General features: G+C 38.1%; 1 protein-coding gene across 2 annotated transcripts; it reads left to right on the top strand.

Moving 5' to 3' along the window:
- The first annotated feature begins 828 nt into the window (after positions 1-828).
- On the top strand, positions 829-16,491 carry hsd17b3 (hydroxysteroid (17-beta) dehydrogenase 3). Of its 2 annotated transcripts, none has more exons than XM_004547196.5 (11): positions 829-1,042; positions 11,479-11,525; positions 11,749-11,824; positions 11,936-12,043; positions 12,845-12,912; positions 13,409-13,453; positions 14,177-14,211; positions 14,347-14,428; positions 14,514-14,579; positions 14,714-14,863; positions 14,953-16,491. In XM_004547196.5, the coding sequence occupies exons 1-11, from the start codon at positions 892-894 to the stop codon at positions 15,058-15,060; spliced, it is 936 nt and encodes a 311-aa protein (XP_004547253.1). In that variant the 5' UTR covers positions 829-891; the 3' UTR covers positions 15,061-16,491. The 2 variants fall into 2 exon arrangements, with proteins under 2 accessions (XP_004547253.1, XP_004547254.1); XM_004547197.6 differs by lacking the exon at positions 829-1,042 and adding an exon at positions 2,795-2,953.
- The last annotated feature ends 1,962 nt before the right edge of the window (positions 16,492-18,453 follow it).

Raw genomic sequence — 18,453 nt, 5'->3', positions numbered from 1 at the left:
AGAGAAATATCCTTTATTGTCCCTCGTTGGGAAATTCACGTGTTACAGCAGCAAAGTGAAAGGCAGACAGAACTTGCAGATTCAAGTAAAGAATATCAAATAAAAAATGAGAAATGACAATTTTACAAATACTTGATCAGACATTGCAGCGCTAAAGGTGAGTGAGACTTTTTTTAAATGAAAATGAAGTCATAATGCAGCTGCTCAGAACACGATAAGATTTAATTACACACTTAGCACTCTTCCATACCTACCAGCCTAAGTTTGTGTGTGTGTGTGTGTGTGTGTGTGTGTGTGTGTGTGTGTGTGTGTGTGTGTGTGTGTGTGTGTGTGTGTGGGTGTGTGTGTGACTGTCTGCCTGTCTGTGTGTATATTGAGATGTTCTTTAACCCTTGTGTGGTGTTCGTATTTTTGTTACTCAGCCAGTGTTCATGGGTCTGGTGGACCCGCTAGAGTTTTGGCTTTCCAAATTAACACTATCAAACAATTTTATGTTAAATTACTCAACAGATGTTTACTTCATCCCAATTACAAGACATATGAACAGCAAACATGGTTAATTTTTTCCCTTTACCTTTGTTAGATCACATTTATGAATTAATGTGCTTCTCGTTTTTCTTTTATATAAAATGTTATAAATAAATCAGTTATAATCAAGTGGAGTGAGTGGAAAGACACAACACATTTACACGTGAAAAAATAATTAATTGTTTAATTTTTCTTTTGAAAAAAACTGAACACGGGTCTCACAGACCCGAACACCATACAAGGGTTAAATGGGAGGATCCTGTTCCTCGTTCCCTCTTTGTGTCAGTCTTTCCCGCTGAACAAAAACGTTTCTCTCACAGACTCACAGACACTTGACTCCTGAGCCTTCTGTACCAGAGAAGCATGGATTTCATGGAACTCTTTTTCATTTCTCTTGGTACTGGAGTTGTGGTGTACTATGGAGTGAGGCTACTGCTTTTCAGTAGGATGCTTTTTCCAAAACTGTGGTTTCCACTGCCAAAAACTTTCTTCACCTCAATGGGAGAGTGGGCAGGTGAGCAGCATGTTTATGCATGTCCACATGCATGTGTTTGTGCTGTGCGTGTCTGTGCCATGTGTAATGAATACCATACAATCTTCAGTAGGTCATACTATGATAAATAAATCCTGGAACTTCAGTAGGTTACGTAGTATCAAGCCAACATAGGTATCACGTTTTGTGATACAACACTACATTTATGTGTATACTGTATGTAATTAGAACTTTTAAATGACTACATTATTTGAATTAATTAATAAGCTAAAGTGTACATGGCAGAATCTGCAAGTGCCATGAACACTAAGCAGTGAAAGTGATTTAGTTGATCAACTTGTGTGTAAAAGTGCATTTAGTAGGTCACAATAGCGTGAGTCCCCTGCCCAAACTTGTTTTAACATTTCATCGTTACACAAGATTGCGCTTGTGCGCTGATATACCCAAAGGAGGCAAGTCCCGACGCTTAAAATACTTCTTTTTTTATATACTTGCAGGGCAGCTGATATATGTACAGAAAACACAATTCAAATTCAATATCAAAATGTATGGAACATCAAGCATAAACTGCATGTTTTTCACATAACATCCATTCTGAGATGAGCAAAATGATCCGCGTCATCATAGTTGACATTGGAAAAAAGCTGCATAACGACAAGTCATACCTGTGTGACTAGTTTAACAGGAAGAACTTGGTATAGTACAGGGAGTCAGAAATATTCCTCTACCTTACCACACTATAGCCTACTCTTCCGAAAAATGTAAAGAAAACATAACAACTACATTTATTTTATACACAATTACATGTAGTGATAAGCTTACTGACAAAATGCACCATATTCCATTCATTTTCAAACTTGTAATAATTTAGATTGGCATGTAGTTGTGTAAAAAGGGCTGTTAAAGTGCAAATTATGATACGCAAATTATATATGCAAACTGTTTCTAATTAAGAATAGGAAAAACATTTTCAGATTTCAAGAACAGAGAAGTAAAGCCAAACCTTCGGGTTGAAAATGGCAAATTACTGTTGAAGGTTTGATTTAAACCAATCATGTTTTTCAGTGTTTTCCCAAAACATTTTACCCTGAAGTGTTTTTGTAGTGAGTGGATATACAGGATTAAGAATAATAAGCAGGAAGCTTTTACATTCGAAGTGGGTACAACAAATCTAACATAAACACTCCAAATGAAACTACAGAATAGAGTCAACTTAAAGGCGGCTGAGGAAATGAGCAAATACTTGCTCTCTTGTCAATCTCCTTGTGACATTCCTCTGCAGGTCCAGAAGCAGTTTCATTCACTCAAGAGGTTTGCTTTGGCATCTTCTGAAGGGGTTATTCTCTCACAGTGCTCAAAGAAGCCTAATAAAAACACTGGGCTGATCTTGCTTTTCTTCCCAAAGCCCACTTTCCTTCCCACTTTCATTCCAGAGGAATAACATCTGAACAGCACGGCTGCATAAATGACACCCCTCTCCAATTATTTCTCCCAATAATTGGAAAGCCCCATTTGTATCCCTCTTCAGACCTTTTAAACATTTTTAGTTTCAAGAAGCCTAAGCGGTGTTGTGCATGTGCATGGATCTATTGATAACAAAGAATAAGTTACTCAAATGGCAATGCCCCATTTTTTAGAAGCTCACAAATAATTAGGACAATTAACTATTTCACTATCAGGTGAGGCATTTTCTTTTTTTCTTTCATAATAATTAGGCAGATAAGAGATGTGGGCTTTTCAAATATAAGTGCTGTACTTGTATTTGGTAGCTGTCCACCAATAAGATGTCAGTGCAAGTGAAGGAGGGAATCACTAGGCTGAACAACCAAAACAAGCTTGCCAGAGAGACACTAAAAATGCAGGAGTAACCTAACCATCAGTTGTGAAGGCACTGGGCAGCTCAGCAGCACCCAAACACAACATCTAACCAAGGTAAGAACACTTTTAAGGTGGTACGTGAATCATCATCAAGAGGTACAATCAAGAGATGCTTTCATGAATGTAATTACAGAGGGTTTACACCGAGATGCAAATCACTGGTCATACACAGAAACAGTAAGGCCAAAAAACATCTAGCAGAGCCTGCAAACCAGATAGATGAAACTCAACTTAACTTGTACCAGAACGATAGCAAGGGAAACTGCTCGTGATTTGAAGCATACCGCCTTATCTGACAAAGATGGTAAATGGTAAATGGCCTGCATTTGTATAGCGCTTTACTCAGTCCCTAAGGACCCCAAAGCGCTTTACACTACATTCAGTCATTCACCCATTCACACACACATTCACACACTGGTGATGGTAAGCTACATTGTAGCCACAGCTGCCCTGGGGCGCACTGACAGAGGCGAGGCTGCCTGACACTGGCGCCACCGGGCCCTCTGACCAGGTAGGGGCATTATTACGACATGTGTGTGTATGGTTCTAATTGTGAGTGAATCACTATTGTTTACTGATAATGTGACTGATAAATGTAGAAGGATGAATTATTCAGTGTGCAGGGCTATACGCTCTGCTTAGATTCAGCCATGTGCTGCATAACCTATCAGGCAGTGCAAATAGATAATGACCCAAAGCATGTTGCAAAAGCAACCCAAGAGTTTCTCAAGCCAAAGTAATGGGATACTCTTCAATAGACAAATAATTCATTTGATATTAGTCAAATAGAGCATGTTTTTTAGTTACTGAAAATAAAATCTGAAGGTAGAGAGAAAAGCAAACCGAATGTAGTTGCAGTTAAGGCCTGAGCAAAGCATTAACATCTGGTGATGTCCACAAGATTTCAATATAACTTAAAATGATCTTAGTTTGTCCAGCTTTTTGAGTTTCTAAACACAGGGAACTATGCACAATGACGACTGTGATTCCTAAAAGTTAAACCACTTGAATTAAAGTTGAAATTCTGCCCTTAAATCACATTTATGTTATTTGATTTAATATCCGCTGCGCTGGTGGACAGAGGCAACATTGCAAACACTGTGTCTAAACATTGTGTCATCCTTCAGTATTTATTTACTCAAATGGTAAATGGTAAATGGCCTGTATTTGTATAGCGCTTTACACATCCAGTCACCCACCCATTCACACACACATTCACACACTGATGATGGCAAGCTACTCAACTCTGACAATAGAGTACAATGAACTCGCTGTGACATATTAAAGTGAAGTAACTGTGGCGAGCTTTGTGAGATCACACAGTTTTTGTATAAAGTGGACAAATATGGCACTTAGAAACACTGTTAACAATGGGGACAAATAGTCTTTCTATTCCCTTGTTGCCCTTGTTGAGTGCATAGGCTCAACATTAATTTAATATTGGAAAATGTCTTAAGTTGGCTTCCAGTTTTACTATCTTGCTGGCTTTTAAATGACAGTCTTTCTTGCTGCATCACTCTCACACAACAGCACATTTGTCTTTGAAGAGAAGCCTCCACAGGCTGCTGCAGTTCACAGAGCTCATTTGCATAAAGGAAAATGTCACAGTCATGTCTGGTTTCAAATTATTTTGGGTATGTTGATTTTATTCAGTTTGTCACAGAGGAATCCAATTTTTTTTTTATAACCAAATGTTATATAACTACATAATGCTGTGTTTCTTCACTCTCAGAAAAATAATGGTTCTTAAATGGTTCTTTTTAAAGACTCTATGGTTCTTCAAAGAACATTACCAGCTAAGGACCCTTTTAATTTATGAAAATGTTGTTTCATATTTTTCATTAAATATCACAAATAGATTTTAAATATATTGTAGTGGGCTAGGGGAAAGGGCCGCTGGCTAGAGGACAACTTAGAACACGTATATCTGATGTTAACGTGTTCTAAGTTGTATTGTTGTAATGGCAGTTACAGTTATCAGGTGTTGATTTGCCATTTTTGTGTAAAATTACAGCTGCTGTGTTTTCTGTGTTTGGTGTAGCCAGCGGAGCACCGTGAGTTAGACTGCTGTGTCCGTTTACCACCTCTCACTGCTGTGGTGTATGACGGAGTGATCCTAATTAAAGGCTGTGCTCGCTGTAGTTTAGCATTACAGCTAATGCAGGAATAGCAAGTTGAATACAGAAGTCTTCGTCTACATGTCTGAGCTTGCCACAATATTGTTTTGTTTAAGTTATTTGAAGGAAATGACACAGAAGAGTGATTTTCCTGTGACTGGCTCAGGTTTGAGTAACAGTGGAAATCATGAATTACAGATGCTGCAATCTGCAAAAAGGTGGACTATAATTAAATTGTGAAGGGACAAGAAGTTGTTCTTGGGTTAGACATCTTTAATAATCTATTGAAGTAATACACTAAAGGACCAGGGGTGAAGCTCTAGTGTAGCTGTCTGTCATTTTTGTTGCAGTACATGTCATTTAGAAGCTTTCTCTTGAAATATTATGGTGCTGACCAGCAAAGGGTAGCTGAGATGTTATTCTTTCCTCATGACTTCCAGCCCTTCCAGTGCTGCAGTGTCAACAGAGGCGTTTAATCCTCTCATTGTGTTATGGGCGTGCAAAAGGACATCCTTTGAGCTGAACATTTCTGCACAGGAAGGCCGATAAATGTCCAGCTCCAAGTTGGCTCATTTAGAAGAAACATGCTCATTCTAAATGTGCGACTGTTTTTATGGTCTGAAAAACAAAGTATTTCCCCAAGCGAAAATTGTTTTTATGGATGAAATACTACAAAGAATTTCTCAGAATCAACTGAACCCGTTCAGTTCATGTTGATAGTACAGATATAGACATACATCAACAAATCAAGAAAACAAGTGATCTGCTCTGCTAGTTTGCCAAAAAATATTAAAATTCATCAGACAACTGTAAGTCAGCTTATGAACGTAAATGACAACTTTGCACAAATATTACAAATACTATACTATATATAGTATATATGTACTATATACTATATACTATATTCCTTAGTGGAACAATTTCCCTACAGTGCAGCTTACTTGCAGCAGCTGTCTGACAAGTCCTTTGCTGTTGCGTCAGTAAAAACATCTGGTGTAGATACTCTGCCAAATCAAGCATGGGGAGCTACTTGCTATGGCGACCCCTTGTGAATGAGCTGAAAAAAACCTTCCCTAATCCATCCATCCATCCGAGATGGCTTTCTTTGTTTTTCTTTTAATTTTAAGAAGCATCAGTGCAGAATAGTTTTGTGGAGGTTCTGCATAAAAATATGCTGAAATTATTTATTGCATCTTGTAATGTCTTGATGCATCCAGGTAAGGAAATTCCAAAAAGTTGATTCTGTTCATCTGGACATAGCGTTTTCAGTGTTATTTCTTCAGTATCAGCTGACTGCAATTTTTTCCACCCTTATAAACAGTACATTTGCGTAATGACTATAACTGTCGTGGTCCTGGGTCATTTTGACCCAGCGCCCCCCTTTTTCTTTTTTTTTTCGGTTTTAAGTTCATTTGTTACTCTAAGGAGTTAGTCTATGGGTCCTTAGTTGTTCAGTTTGGATTTCCCCTCGTGTCTTTACCCCCTTTGTCCCCCTCTGTGTACTGGAGTTCTGGTGCCTTGTTTTCCCCTCCTTGTGTTCTATTCCATGTTTCCCCAGGCCGTCATGTCTGTGCTCTCCCTCGTGCTCCTCAGTGTTCTCTCTTACCCCCAGTCTGCGTCTCTGTGTATTTCCTATTTTATTGTGAAGGTCCGTGTCTTATGTCAGTGTGTTCAGCTCACGTTTCCCCTGTCTCATCAGGTCAATTAGGTTCAGCCCTCCTGTTTGCCATTCTGCATTTTCCTCTGTGTGTATTTATAGTGTGTGCTCATCGCTGGTTTGTCTGTGTTACCTCCACGTGTCATCCCGTGTTCCACCACAGATGTTTTCCTCTGAGTTATGGTTTCATATTTGTTTAGGTTTGTTCTTAGTTTCCGTCCATCCCATCTCTGTTCTGTCTGTATTATCACCTCATGTAAATAAAGCCCACTCATTGCATCGTCAGTGCCTGCGATTGGGTCCTTTTCCCTTCAACCCCACACAACTCCCACTGCAGCAGTGACATAAACTAGCACTACTGGTGAACAATGGCCTGTGCAGTCAGTTTCTTGATCATTAATATGCAAATTTTTACAACCAATGATCAACAACTACTGATCAAAGACCACTGATCAATGGTCATGAGTGCCATTCACAGAGCATTGTGAGATGGGGAAAGATGTACCCTTAGGCCCGCTCCTCAATTCAGAAGGTGTGAATAGACTGTGGAGTCCTGGCCTGACAAGTTAGCTCTTCTGTGGTACATAGGACCATTGATCAATCATTGCTGATCAATGGTCATTACAATTTGCATCTTAATGATCAAGAAACTGATCTCGCAGCCCATTTTTCGCCAGTAGTGCTAGTTTAAGCCATTACGCAAATGTGCTGTTTATAAGGTTGGAAAAATTTGCAGGCAGTTGAGACCAAAGAACTCACACTGAAAATACTACGTCCAGATGAAGAGAATCAACTTTTTGGGTACATCTTGTAATGTTTCTTCTTTAAAAATCATGATACAGGACAATCTGTGTTTCACATAGTTTATGTTTTCATAGGGATTATTCAAATGGTTCCTGTCCATTGGCAAGTATTTTAAATAAATGCTCTCCTTTCACCTCCACTGTATTTTGGTGGATGCAAAAATTGTAAAAAAAAAAACCCCAAAAAAACAAAAACATACATAGTGTATTTCAGGTTTGTTGCAATTGAATTAAAAAATATTTGAGTAATCAAGGAATATTGAAATACCAGATTTGAGGTTAGTCTAGATAAAGTTTGTGTAAACTTAAATAACAGTAACTCAGTTTCTGCAGACAAAATAAAAGGACATTGACTAAGGCAGCCTATTTTTGCCACTCTACCAAGGGAACAATATAACACTATTTTTATTCTTTTGTGTTATAGCATTATAAAATCTTGTTACTATGTGAAAAGTTAATTGTTCTAATTTGCAGTTATAGTAAGAAAGAGAGCGCATGTTTCTAATATAGTGGCTTTTCTTCAATGACTCACCATTAAATCCAGAATCGAATTTAAATTTTTATGTACTCCTCACATACAAGGTCTTGAATAATCAGGCCCCATCTTATCTTAATGACCTTATAGTACCATATCACCCCCATTACAGCATTTTGCTCTAGGACTGCGGGCTTGCTTGTGGTTCCTAGAGTATTCAAAAGTAGAATGGGAGGCAGAGCCTTCAGCTTTCAAGTCCGTCTTCTGTGGAACCAGCTTCGAGTTTGAATTTAGGGGACAGACAGCCTCTGTACTTTTAAGATTGGGCTTAAGACGTTCCTTTTTTGATAAAGCATATAGTTAGGACTGGGTCAGGTGACCCTGAATCCTCTGTTAGTTATGCTGCAATAGATCTAGGCCGCTGCGGGATTCCCATGATGCATTGTTTCTTCTTCAGTCACATTTTTAAATTTACTATGTGTTTATACACCCCTCTGTATTAATTATTAGTTATTATTATTATTCTCTGACTCTCTTCAACAGCATGTCTTTGTCCTGTCTTTGGCTGCCCCTCCCTTAGCCTGGTTCTGTTGGAGGTTTCTTCCTGTTAAAAGGGAGTTTTTCCTTCCCACTGTCGCCAAAATGCCTGCTCGTAAGGGGTCATATGATTTCGTATGAATATTGGGGTTTTCTCTGTTTTCTTTACAATATAAAGTGCCTTTATATTGTTGAGATTTGGCGCTATATGAATAATATTGTCTCCTGGGTGAGGTGTTCCGGGCATGTCCCATCGGGGGCAGGCCCTGAAGCAGACACAGGACACGCTGGAGAGATTACAGTGGCTTGCAAAAGTATTCGGCCCCCTTGAACTTTCCCACATGTTGTCACATTACAGCTACAAACATGAATCAATTTTATTGGAATTCCACGTGAAAGACCAACACAAAGTGCTGTACACGTGAGAAGTGGAACAAAACTCATACATGATTCCAAACTTTTTTTTTTACAAATAAATAACTGAAAAGTGGGGTGTGCGTAATTATTCAGCCCCCTTTGGTCTGAGTGCAGTCACTTGAACATCCCACAGAGCACTGTTCAAGCGATCATTCAGAAATGGAAGGAGTATGGCACAACTGTAAACCTACCAAGACAAGGCCGTCCACCTAAACTAACAGGCCGAACAAGGAGGGCGCTGATCAGAAATGCAGCCAAGAGGCCCATGGTGACTCTGGACGAGCTGCAGAGATCTATAGCTCAGGTGGGGGAATTTGTCTGTCAAATATGGTGGTGGCAGCATCATGCTCTGGGGGTGCTTCTCTTCAGCAGGAACAGGGAAGCTGGTCAGAGTTGATGGGAAGATGGATGGAGCCAAATACAGGGCAATCTTGGAAGAAAACCTCTGCAAAATACTTGAGACTGGGGCGGAGGTTCACCTTCCATTAGGACAACGACCCTAAACGTAAAGCCAGGGCAACAATGGAATGGTTTAAAACAAAACATATCCATGTGTTAGAATGGCCCAGTCAAAGTCCAGATCTAAATCCAATCGAGAATCTGTGACAAGATCTGAAAACTGCTGTTCACAAACACTGTCCATCTAATCTGACTGAGCTGGAGCTGTTTTGCAAAGAAGAATGGTCAAGAATTTCAGTCTCTAGATGTGCAAAGCTGGTAGAGACATACCCTAAAAGACTGGCAGCTGTAATTGCAGCAAAAGGTGTCTCTACAAAGTATTGACTCAGGGGGCTGAATAATTACGCACACCCCACTTTTCAGTTATTTATGTGTAAAAAAAAAAAAATGTTTGGAATCATGTATGATTTTCGTTCCACTTCTCACGTGTACACCGCTTTGTATCAGTCTTTCACGTGGAATTCCAATAAGATTGATTCATGTTTGTGGCTGTAATGTGACAACATGTGGAAAAGTTCAAGGGGGCCGAATACTTTTGCAAGCCACTGACTGAATACCTGTTAGGACCATTTGCCTGAGCATTTATAGTTTTCTTTCCAGATAATCACTAAATGGATTTTGTGCTTGTGTGTGCTTAGTTTATAAAGCGGATGTGTTTACTAATGTTACAGTAATAATCCTTATCTTCTCCTGGGGCATAGTGCAGATGATCACAGTTTTAGTGCCTCTCCCTTTAAGAACGCACTCTTTTCGAGTTTTTTTTGTTTTGTACTGATTGCTCCATGCAAACATTGAGAATCACACACAACTCACTTTGAACTTACCATAAGTGGGCTGGTACAAAGAAACTCCCATTTCTGTCAGTCGAAGGAAGTTTAACAACAGAAATTTGTATTATAGATGAATATAAAAAAAAAGTGGATTTTCTTTCTGTCATCTAATTGTTTATTTAATTATTTGGTGCAGGATGAATAGACATGAGGGACGTCTTTATCAACAGGAAACATTATAAAACTTATTTGAAAAAACTAAAACTAAAATTTCCAATGCTATCCAGTGGGCCAAATTGCAGTTTTTGCTGGGCCAATTCTGGTCCTCAGGCCTTGTGTTTGACTCTCCTGGCTTAGAGCATTTAGAGCAGTCTGAAACTTGAGCTTTTGGTTCACTGCGGTAACTTTTACTTATGTTGACTATATTATTTAAAACTTTGATCATGTTTAACATGAGCACCATATATTAAAATCAAAACGTCCACTTCTCATCACATAACCTCACCGCACATGCTCAGTTTGGTTATTTTCACTGTTTCATTGTCTTGAATGTAGTTCTTAAGTTGATATAATTAGGTTGTTTGTTTGTTTGTTTTTTATAGTTCAGTATGTATATCTACATGTTAAAGCCCTATTTGAACATACTGCTGCCTGTTTGTGTATACTGTGGTTTTCACTAAAGAAGAAATATAAATGACAAAACTTAGCGGATTGCATTTCATAAAACGGAGGCTCAATGTGAGGTTTCTTTGTCATTTGATACTTTCCTAATTAAGTAGTAAAAGTGTGAATTCAATTTATTTGTTCAGCTGAACAAATTAAAACGGAGGCTTAATTTCAGTTCCTGTTTCAGTAGTTAATAGGCAGTGTCACATTACTCATTTCCCCCCTGTGCTAACAACACTTCAAACCATGGGATCTTTTTAATGTTTTAATGGCTTTACACAATTTTCTCAGTGCTGTAAAACATAATTAGATATGAATTCTCATTTAGGTCTGAAAACGGTGATGAAAACAGCCTGTGGTCTTTGTAATAAGGGCCAGGAGGAAATGGGAGAGCAGTGAACACTCAGAAACAAGCTGTTCCTATCAGTTCTTTATCACACCAGGGGAACATGCTGTTTTAGCACAGTTTGTACAAACAGAATGGAGTGAGGATTAAACTAATGTAAACAAATAATAAAACAATCCTGGGATTTGGCTGAAAGCAGAGGAAGATGGGTAAGGCAGTGCATTACTGTACTGTTCTGTGCAGTACAGTGCCTCTAGTGGTCAGAATGGAAACTGCAGGAGATTTGATGAGGGATTCATTTGTAATTTTCAGTCTCTCCATCCTCCTTTCAGTGGTGACTGGTTCTTCAGAGGGAATAGGAAGAGCATATGCATTTGCAGTAAGTGACTGTTTAAATAACTCTGCTTGTGTTCTCATAAAACAAAACGAATACACATACTGTACATAATATCTTTTTATATTTTAGCAAATACTTATATGTATAATAATTTGAAATGAGCACACCATAGTTAAACTACTGTTCCTTTGAGGCACACTTGCTACTTTTTGCTGTGTAACTGTGTTTTCATATGTACTTTTCCACTATCGCTATTGCATCTCAGCTAGCTCAGCGGGGAATGAACATTGTAGTCATGAGCAGAACCAAAACAAAACTGGATCAAGTGGCTAAAGAGATAGGTATCTATGTGCATGTTTTATTTTCTTTGCTTCCTAAAATGTATGATATCTGCTAATATGCTGTTGATCCAGGCAAACGGTGCACAATATTTGTCTTTTCATTGTTCACAGGAGAAGCCACAGGGCAGAGGGTGAAAGTGATAGCAACAGATTTTACCAAAGAAAATATCTTTAGTGAAATTGAAGAGCAACTGAAGGACCTCAACATAGGAGTTTTAGGTGAGCTTTTATTTGTGCCTCCATACAAAATCCAGTTCCAAAAAAGATGGCATGCTGCGTAAATAGAAACACAATCCAATGATTTGCAAATCTCATGAGCCCATATTTTATTTACAACAAAACATCTTCATTTTTAAAACACCATTTTAAGAAAAACATTAGCTTTTAAGCACTAAGCTGGGGCAGAGCCATGTTTACTGCAATGTAGCAGCCCCTCTTCTTTTAAGAACAATTTGTAAATCTGCTGATTTTACAGACTGTGGAATTTTGGGAGATGAATGTTGTTCCATGTTTTGTCCGATATAGGATTCTAGCTGCTCAACAGCCCTGGATCTCCTTTGTCATACTTTTTTGGTGAAAGTTATGGAAGATCGGCAGGCCTGTCAGCACCCAGACAATGCAGTTGTAGTTGATGCAGAATCGAGTTGATCAATATTTTGCTGGAACATGCAAAGATTTCCCCCAAAAAAGACAACCAACCTGTTACCGATCAATCTAATCAGCCGCAAAACATTCCTCCAGTTGTTTCTTTTTAGTATCATTTACTTTTCCAGCCTTTTGCTGCCACCATTCCAACATTTTTGAGACATGTCATTCACAGTGAGCTAACACTATTCATGAAATGGTCATTTTAAACATTCAACATATTTTTTCTATGTTCAACTGTAAATGAAACACAAATTTATCAAATTTGCAAATCAACACAGGCACTTTGTGTTTAGAGACAAAAAAAATGGGGAAAAAACCCTAATTATTTAAGAAAATAATATCAGTTATTTTCCGCGCTTTTTTCTACCCCAGTCAACAATGTAGGAACGCTGCCTTGCTTCATTCCCTACAGATTCCTTGAGAATGATGAGCTGGACAAGGTCAGTAGTACCTCAGCAGCTTATACTTAAAGGTGTTTAGTTTTTTGTGTATATGTACAAGCACATTATGTTTATATTTGTTGTTCCTTATTAAAACCCATTAAAAAAATCATCCATGCTCACCTGCTAGCTGTGATTTCTGTATGACTCTCTTTATGGCTTTGGCAGATATAATAGCATCACCTGCATATGTGTGCAAATGTATAATAAACAGATCCAGGACCTTGTGCACGACTCCATGTACAATAAGTAAAAACAAAAAAAGAAAATACCACTACAACATTATGACTAACTATAGATTGTTTGGATTGACCCCATTTGCATAATTATTACTTTTATTGGTAGTAAGTTTGACAGCAGATAGCATCCTGATGTTGAACCTCAGAGGGTTCAGTTTATAATAACATGTTTTTAGAAGAGCATTTTAGCTCCAAATACATTTCTTTAGATATAAATAAAGAAATTATCTGAGACCCATGTTCATCTATGTTTTCAGACAATTACCAAAGTGATAAACTGCAATGTGAAGACGATGGCCAAGGTAAGATCATAGTTTTATTGTTACTACAAAACAATGAATTTAAGTTCATATTGATTGTTTATTGATGAAGACAGTATATAATCATCAGTATAATCTGAGAGGGTTTGCCAGTAAAGGAAGCGCACGTAAAGGATTTTGTAGAGCAGGGTTGTCAAAGTGGCACATACAGCCCACTATGATCTTAAGTGGGCCAGATCAATGAACTTCCCCTTTCTGTCATTTTAAAGAAGTTTAAAACAGATTCCTGAGATATGGAAGTATGATTTCAGCAGTATGTCTCAGTTTTCTACATAAAAACGACATAAAGTAATAAATTAAATTACAGACAAAGTTTCGGTAGCTTCACTCAGACTGTCCTGTAATTATAAAGCACAAAGTTTTTGTTAATTTGCAAAAAATGTTCTTTGTTTATTATCTTTTTTTTACTGTGCACCCAAACATTTTTTTTATAGTTAATAGTGAATGAACGGGGACTTTTCTGTTATTTACATACTTTTGTATAGAGTTAAAATATAGTTAAAACTCCACATTTTATGCCATCCTTTACATTTTCTAAAGCTGTCCAGTGGTCGGATTGGAGTCTTTGCCGGCCCAGTTCTGGTCCCCGGGCATTTTGTTTGACACCCCTGTTTTTTAAGGATTATTTGTATTGTTCTAAAACAAGTTAATGCTTTTCATTGCTTCATATGACTCAAGTCTGAACTTATTTTCTTTTGTTTCCAGATGTGCAAAATTATTCTCCCAGGCATGGCAAACAGGTTTCCTACCCATGTTTTCTTCATTAGATGTAATGTGTAAAGTGATGGATTATAACATGCTAATTAATACTGAGGTTGTGCTCATAAGTGTTGTTTAATTATTTATATCTGTTTGTATGTTTATTGTATTTATAGAGGGAAAGGGATGATATTGAATGTTTCTTCTGGAATTGCTTCTATCCCATTTCCCATGTACACCCTGTATGCTGCATCAAAGGCAAGTTTCACATCAGCGGCACACTTTTAAGTCTCTCTGCCCAGGCGACGTATGATCCTTCACATTTTAATTTGCGTTCTTATAGGTGTTTGTGGAAAGATTTTCTCAAGGTCTACAAGCTGAATACAAAGATAAGGGGATTATTATCCAGGTATTTTGATCCTCACTCAGACATCATCTCAAGTTTTATGAAACGAAAGCAATTATTTTCTTTAAACTAACTTTAAAGTCTTTTATTTCTTGTCCTCTTGTCCTAAATCTTTCCCTCTCATGCACTGTTTTCAGTCAGTGGCTCCATTCGGGGTATCCACTCGAATGGCTGGGTTCCAAAAAGCTACCATGATAACTTTTTCACCAGAAGACTTTGTAAAATATTCACTGCAGTACGTCAGCGCTGGAGACAAAACAAATGGAAGCATCTGTCATACAGTTCTGGTAAGACTTAGAGTCGCAAACATAATGCCAAAAACTGCCACCAAGAGACTGACCTGCAGTATTGTATGTGTGTGTGCATGTGTGTACAGGGCTGGTTGCTGCAGACTATTCCACTTAAGATTCTCTATGCAGAACCTATGATGCAAGGCTTACAAGACTACGCCAAGCAAAATCGAATGCAGGCTGGATTGGTCTAAATCAAAATCCATGTGTGACAGACATGCTGGTGTGCTTCAGATCATAAGTTCTTCTCCCCTTGCTTTTCTTTTTCCATCAACAGGTTAATCTTGGTTTCATCTGTCCGAAGACTGATATTTTTTTTTGTGGAGCTATGCAGGTTCGTTTAGATGCTTTCTGGGAAAGTCTAATCAGGTTTTCTTGTTCTTGACTGTAAACAGCGATTTGCATCTTGCTATAAACCCTCTGTATTTATGTTCATGAAGGCATGTCTTGATTGTAGACTTAGACGCACCTACCACCTTGAGAGTGTTCTCGACCTGGGTTGATGTTGAAAAGGTTTCTTTCTTCCTTTTTTTTGTTTAACCATCAAAATGATTCTGCCATCGCCTACTTTTGTAATCTTTGTGTGGTCTTTCAGGCATTTTGGTGTTCTTGAGCCGGTCAGTGTTTGGTCACTCCTGAAGTTTTTGCTATCTCTCGGATGATTTTGTTTTTTTTTTTTCAGTCTATGGCCTCCCTTACTTGTACTGACATCTTTGAAATTCCAGTGAACAGTTACTAAATCCACATTCAACACTCAGAATCCGCTTCAGAATAACACTGGAAAAGGCCTCGCCTGCCCAATTAATTTTTACAGTTGACTGACAAAACTGGTTGTGTACTAAAAAAAAAAAAAGTTATAACATCTACACAGTTAATGCATTGCCTTTGTCAAACAGCCCCTGAATTAAAGGTGAAAGTCTGCACTTCCATCACATCTTAATTGTTTGATTTAAAATCCACTGTCATGGTGTATAGAGGCAAAATTGTCTCACTGTCCAAATACTTATGGAACTAACTGTATTAATATGAATGCAGTAGTACTGTCTGAACTGTTTCCATGTAAAACACACATGTCTATAAATTACATTCTTAATTTAATCTCCACGTCTTCATCTTATAGGGACTGATGCATGTTGTTTGTTCACTCAAATAAATGAAATATCACCATTGTTGGTTTTAAACAATATTGTTACTGAACAAATGGTGCTTTTCAAGTTTACTTGAGTAATTAGTGTTATTTCATGTAATACTGTGCACTCAAAAACAAGCTTTTCAATTTGCTTTAAAAAAAAAACCCTCAGGCCAAGTTATTCCACCCAAATGCAAAGTAACTGTTAACTTGCCAAAGCACTGCTTTTTGTTGTAATCAGACTATTACTTATTTATGAGTGTTCTTGTCGTGTTTCTCCTTCTTTGCACCTTCAGTTTTACGGTTCAGATATAAATCTCTTACTCCACACAGTTAATAATTCTGATGCAATTCAAGGTTAAAATTTACATAACTTTCTCATACGTGACTAAGCACTGATAGCAGTGACAAATGTGTGTGTGTGTGTGTGTGTCTACATATCTTGTAGAGATATGAGTAATAAAAATAATAATGACACCTTATCTGCTAAACGGAAGGACCTGTCTTGTTCCATTAATTCACTCCTACACATCCGTACGCACACACACACACACACACACACACACACACACACACACACACACACACACACACACACACACACACACACACACACACACACACACACACACACACACTTTTAACTGTCATTAGCATCCTCTATTCTCCTCTGAGATCAAGAAAACATTTGCTCGCGTGATGGGAAGACGCAATCATCTCAGAATCAGACTCTTTTCTAATCCACAGCAGGAGTTCGGGACAGAGACTTATCAGCTTCTACCTGCATCCTCAGAAATTAGTTTGAAGGGTGTGCTGCAGACAGCATGATATACAGTGTTTAAAGAAAACAAAACCTTCCCTCATCTGTGTATGTATATATGCTGACACGCACAGCTGTTTTAATTAGCATGTGCTTCAGTGATGTCTGACCTAAAAGGGTCACTAATCACACGGAGACAGGGGTGTTTAGACAACCGTGATGAATGATCCTCCCCATGAGAGATAGTGTCGGGAATAAGAAAAAAGAAGGAGTGAGAAGGGGAGGAAGGTCAGAGTGACCCTGAGCTTAGACAGTCTATTCCTAGTCTGAATGTTTAAAAAAAAAGAAAGGAAAATAATGACCTGTTCACAAATCAAAACTCTGTTCACTTCTCTTGGTATCGATCAATGACTGTAGGAAACATATACACTGATTGGTATGGATATTCATGGTAAGAGAAAATCTCAGAATCTGTGAGCTCATCAGTTTATCTGTAATTGATACATATGACTTTGGTTTTGTAATATATTAAGACAGAAAATCCTCGATTTCCACTGTGTACATTCACAGCAACTACAAATAGTGTAGGAGCCAAACTCACGTCCACAAAGTCTTTTAAAATTGTCAAATTATCAAAAATGTATTGCTGCCTGATTGATCATCGCGAATAATGGCCGATGGTAAATCAAGTGTGTGGACGCTTTTAACGTATTCCTACCTGAGCTGTTTGTTTTTGTTGCACATCATTGTTCATGGTAAAGCTTCAATCTAACTTGGCCTGGACTGCAGATGTAAATTAGCCGTGTTGTTTAAATTTTTTAATGTTTTTTTCTTTGGTTTATGTATATTCGTTTACATGTATGAAAGGAAAGAAAAAAGAAAGGAGTATTTATCATACCAACACAAACAGGGTGACACAAGAGTAACTAGTAAATCATACTTCATGAAAAATAAAGATGTGTTTTAACTGAGTGATTTGATGTCTTCTCAGAGTTCTCTAAGGTCAACTGAATTTTATTTATGTAGTGTTTTTCATAAATACTACGAGCTGTAATAAATCATTGGAGTGATTTATTATTAATCATTCATCAGGCCCCGTTAGACCCTGAACTTGAGCTGTTAAGAATACGATGGGTGGATGTTGTGATCGTGTAAAGATTCGTCATGGCCACTAGAGGGCGCGAAATGTAAAGGTTTCATCGTGCCTTGGGATTCCAGAGCTATAGCGCTGCAGCAGAAATCCGGCGATCAAATGTAGTCAAATTACCATTTTTATCACAACACTGTTCCCCGCCACCGGGGGTTTCCCATCATGCGTGCTAAATTGAAATATCTGTGTAAATGCATCTACTTTCAAAGCTGCAGTCTGAGCAACGTGTGTGTTACCTGCAGCTGAAATCAAAGGATGTTTACCTGGGTTGTTCAACAGCAGGGACTTTCCTCACCTGGGGTGATCTGCGATTTATGGGTATGGGTGGCAGCACAATTATGACACCTTTTAATTTATAGTTTCCCTTACAAAGCCTCTCTAACGTCAAGTGCGGTTCTCAAAGCTAATATCTCACTTATTTTCCAGACAGTGTGTGGGAGAGCTTTCTACACACGCAGAATGAGGGCTTTAACCATCAGATAGGTCAGATTTTGGTACACATATTAAACCCAGAGTGTCTAAAGCCTCCAGCAGATAATGAATTCATT

Source organism: Maylandia zebra, linkage group LG12, assembly GCF_041146795.1.
Source record: "Maylandia zebra isolate NMK-2024a linkage group LG12, Mzebra_GT3a, whole genome shotgun sequence".
Classification (NCBI taxonomy): Eukaryota; Metazoa; Chordata; class Actinopteri; order Cichliformes; family Cichlidae; genus Maylandia; species Maylandia zebra.
This window is presented reverse-complemented; position numbering and strand designations above follow the sequence as displayed.

What these genes read in the sequence shown, in the direction of transcription:
- hsd17b3 (XM_004547196.5), top strand. Translation starts at nt 892, where the DNA reads ATGGATTTCATGGAACTCTTTTTCATTTCTCTTGGTACTGGAGTTGTG. An exon ending in GAAGAGCATATGCATTTGCA is followed by an intron (nt 11,526 to 11,748) that starts GTAAGTGACTGT and finishes ATTGCATCTCAG; the next exon opens with CTAGCTCAGCGGGGAATGAA. An exon ending in ATAAGGGGATTATTATCCAG is followed by an intron (nt 14,580 to 14,713) that starts GTATTTTGATCC and finishes CACTGTTTTCAG; the next exon opens with TCAGTGGCTCCATTCGGGGT.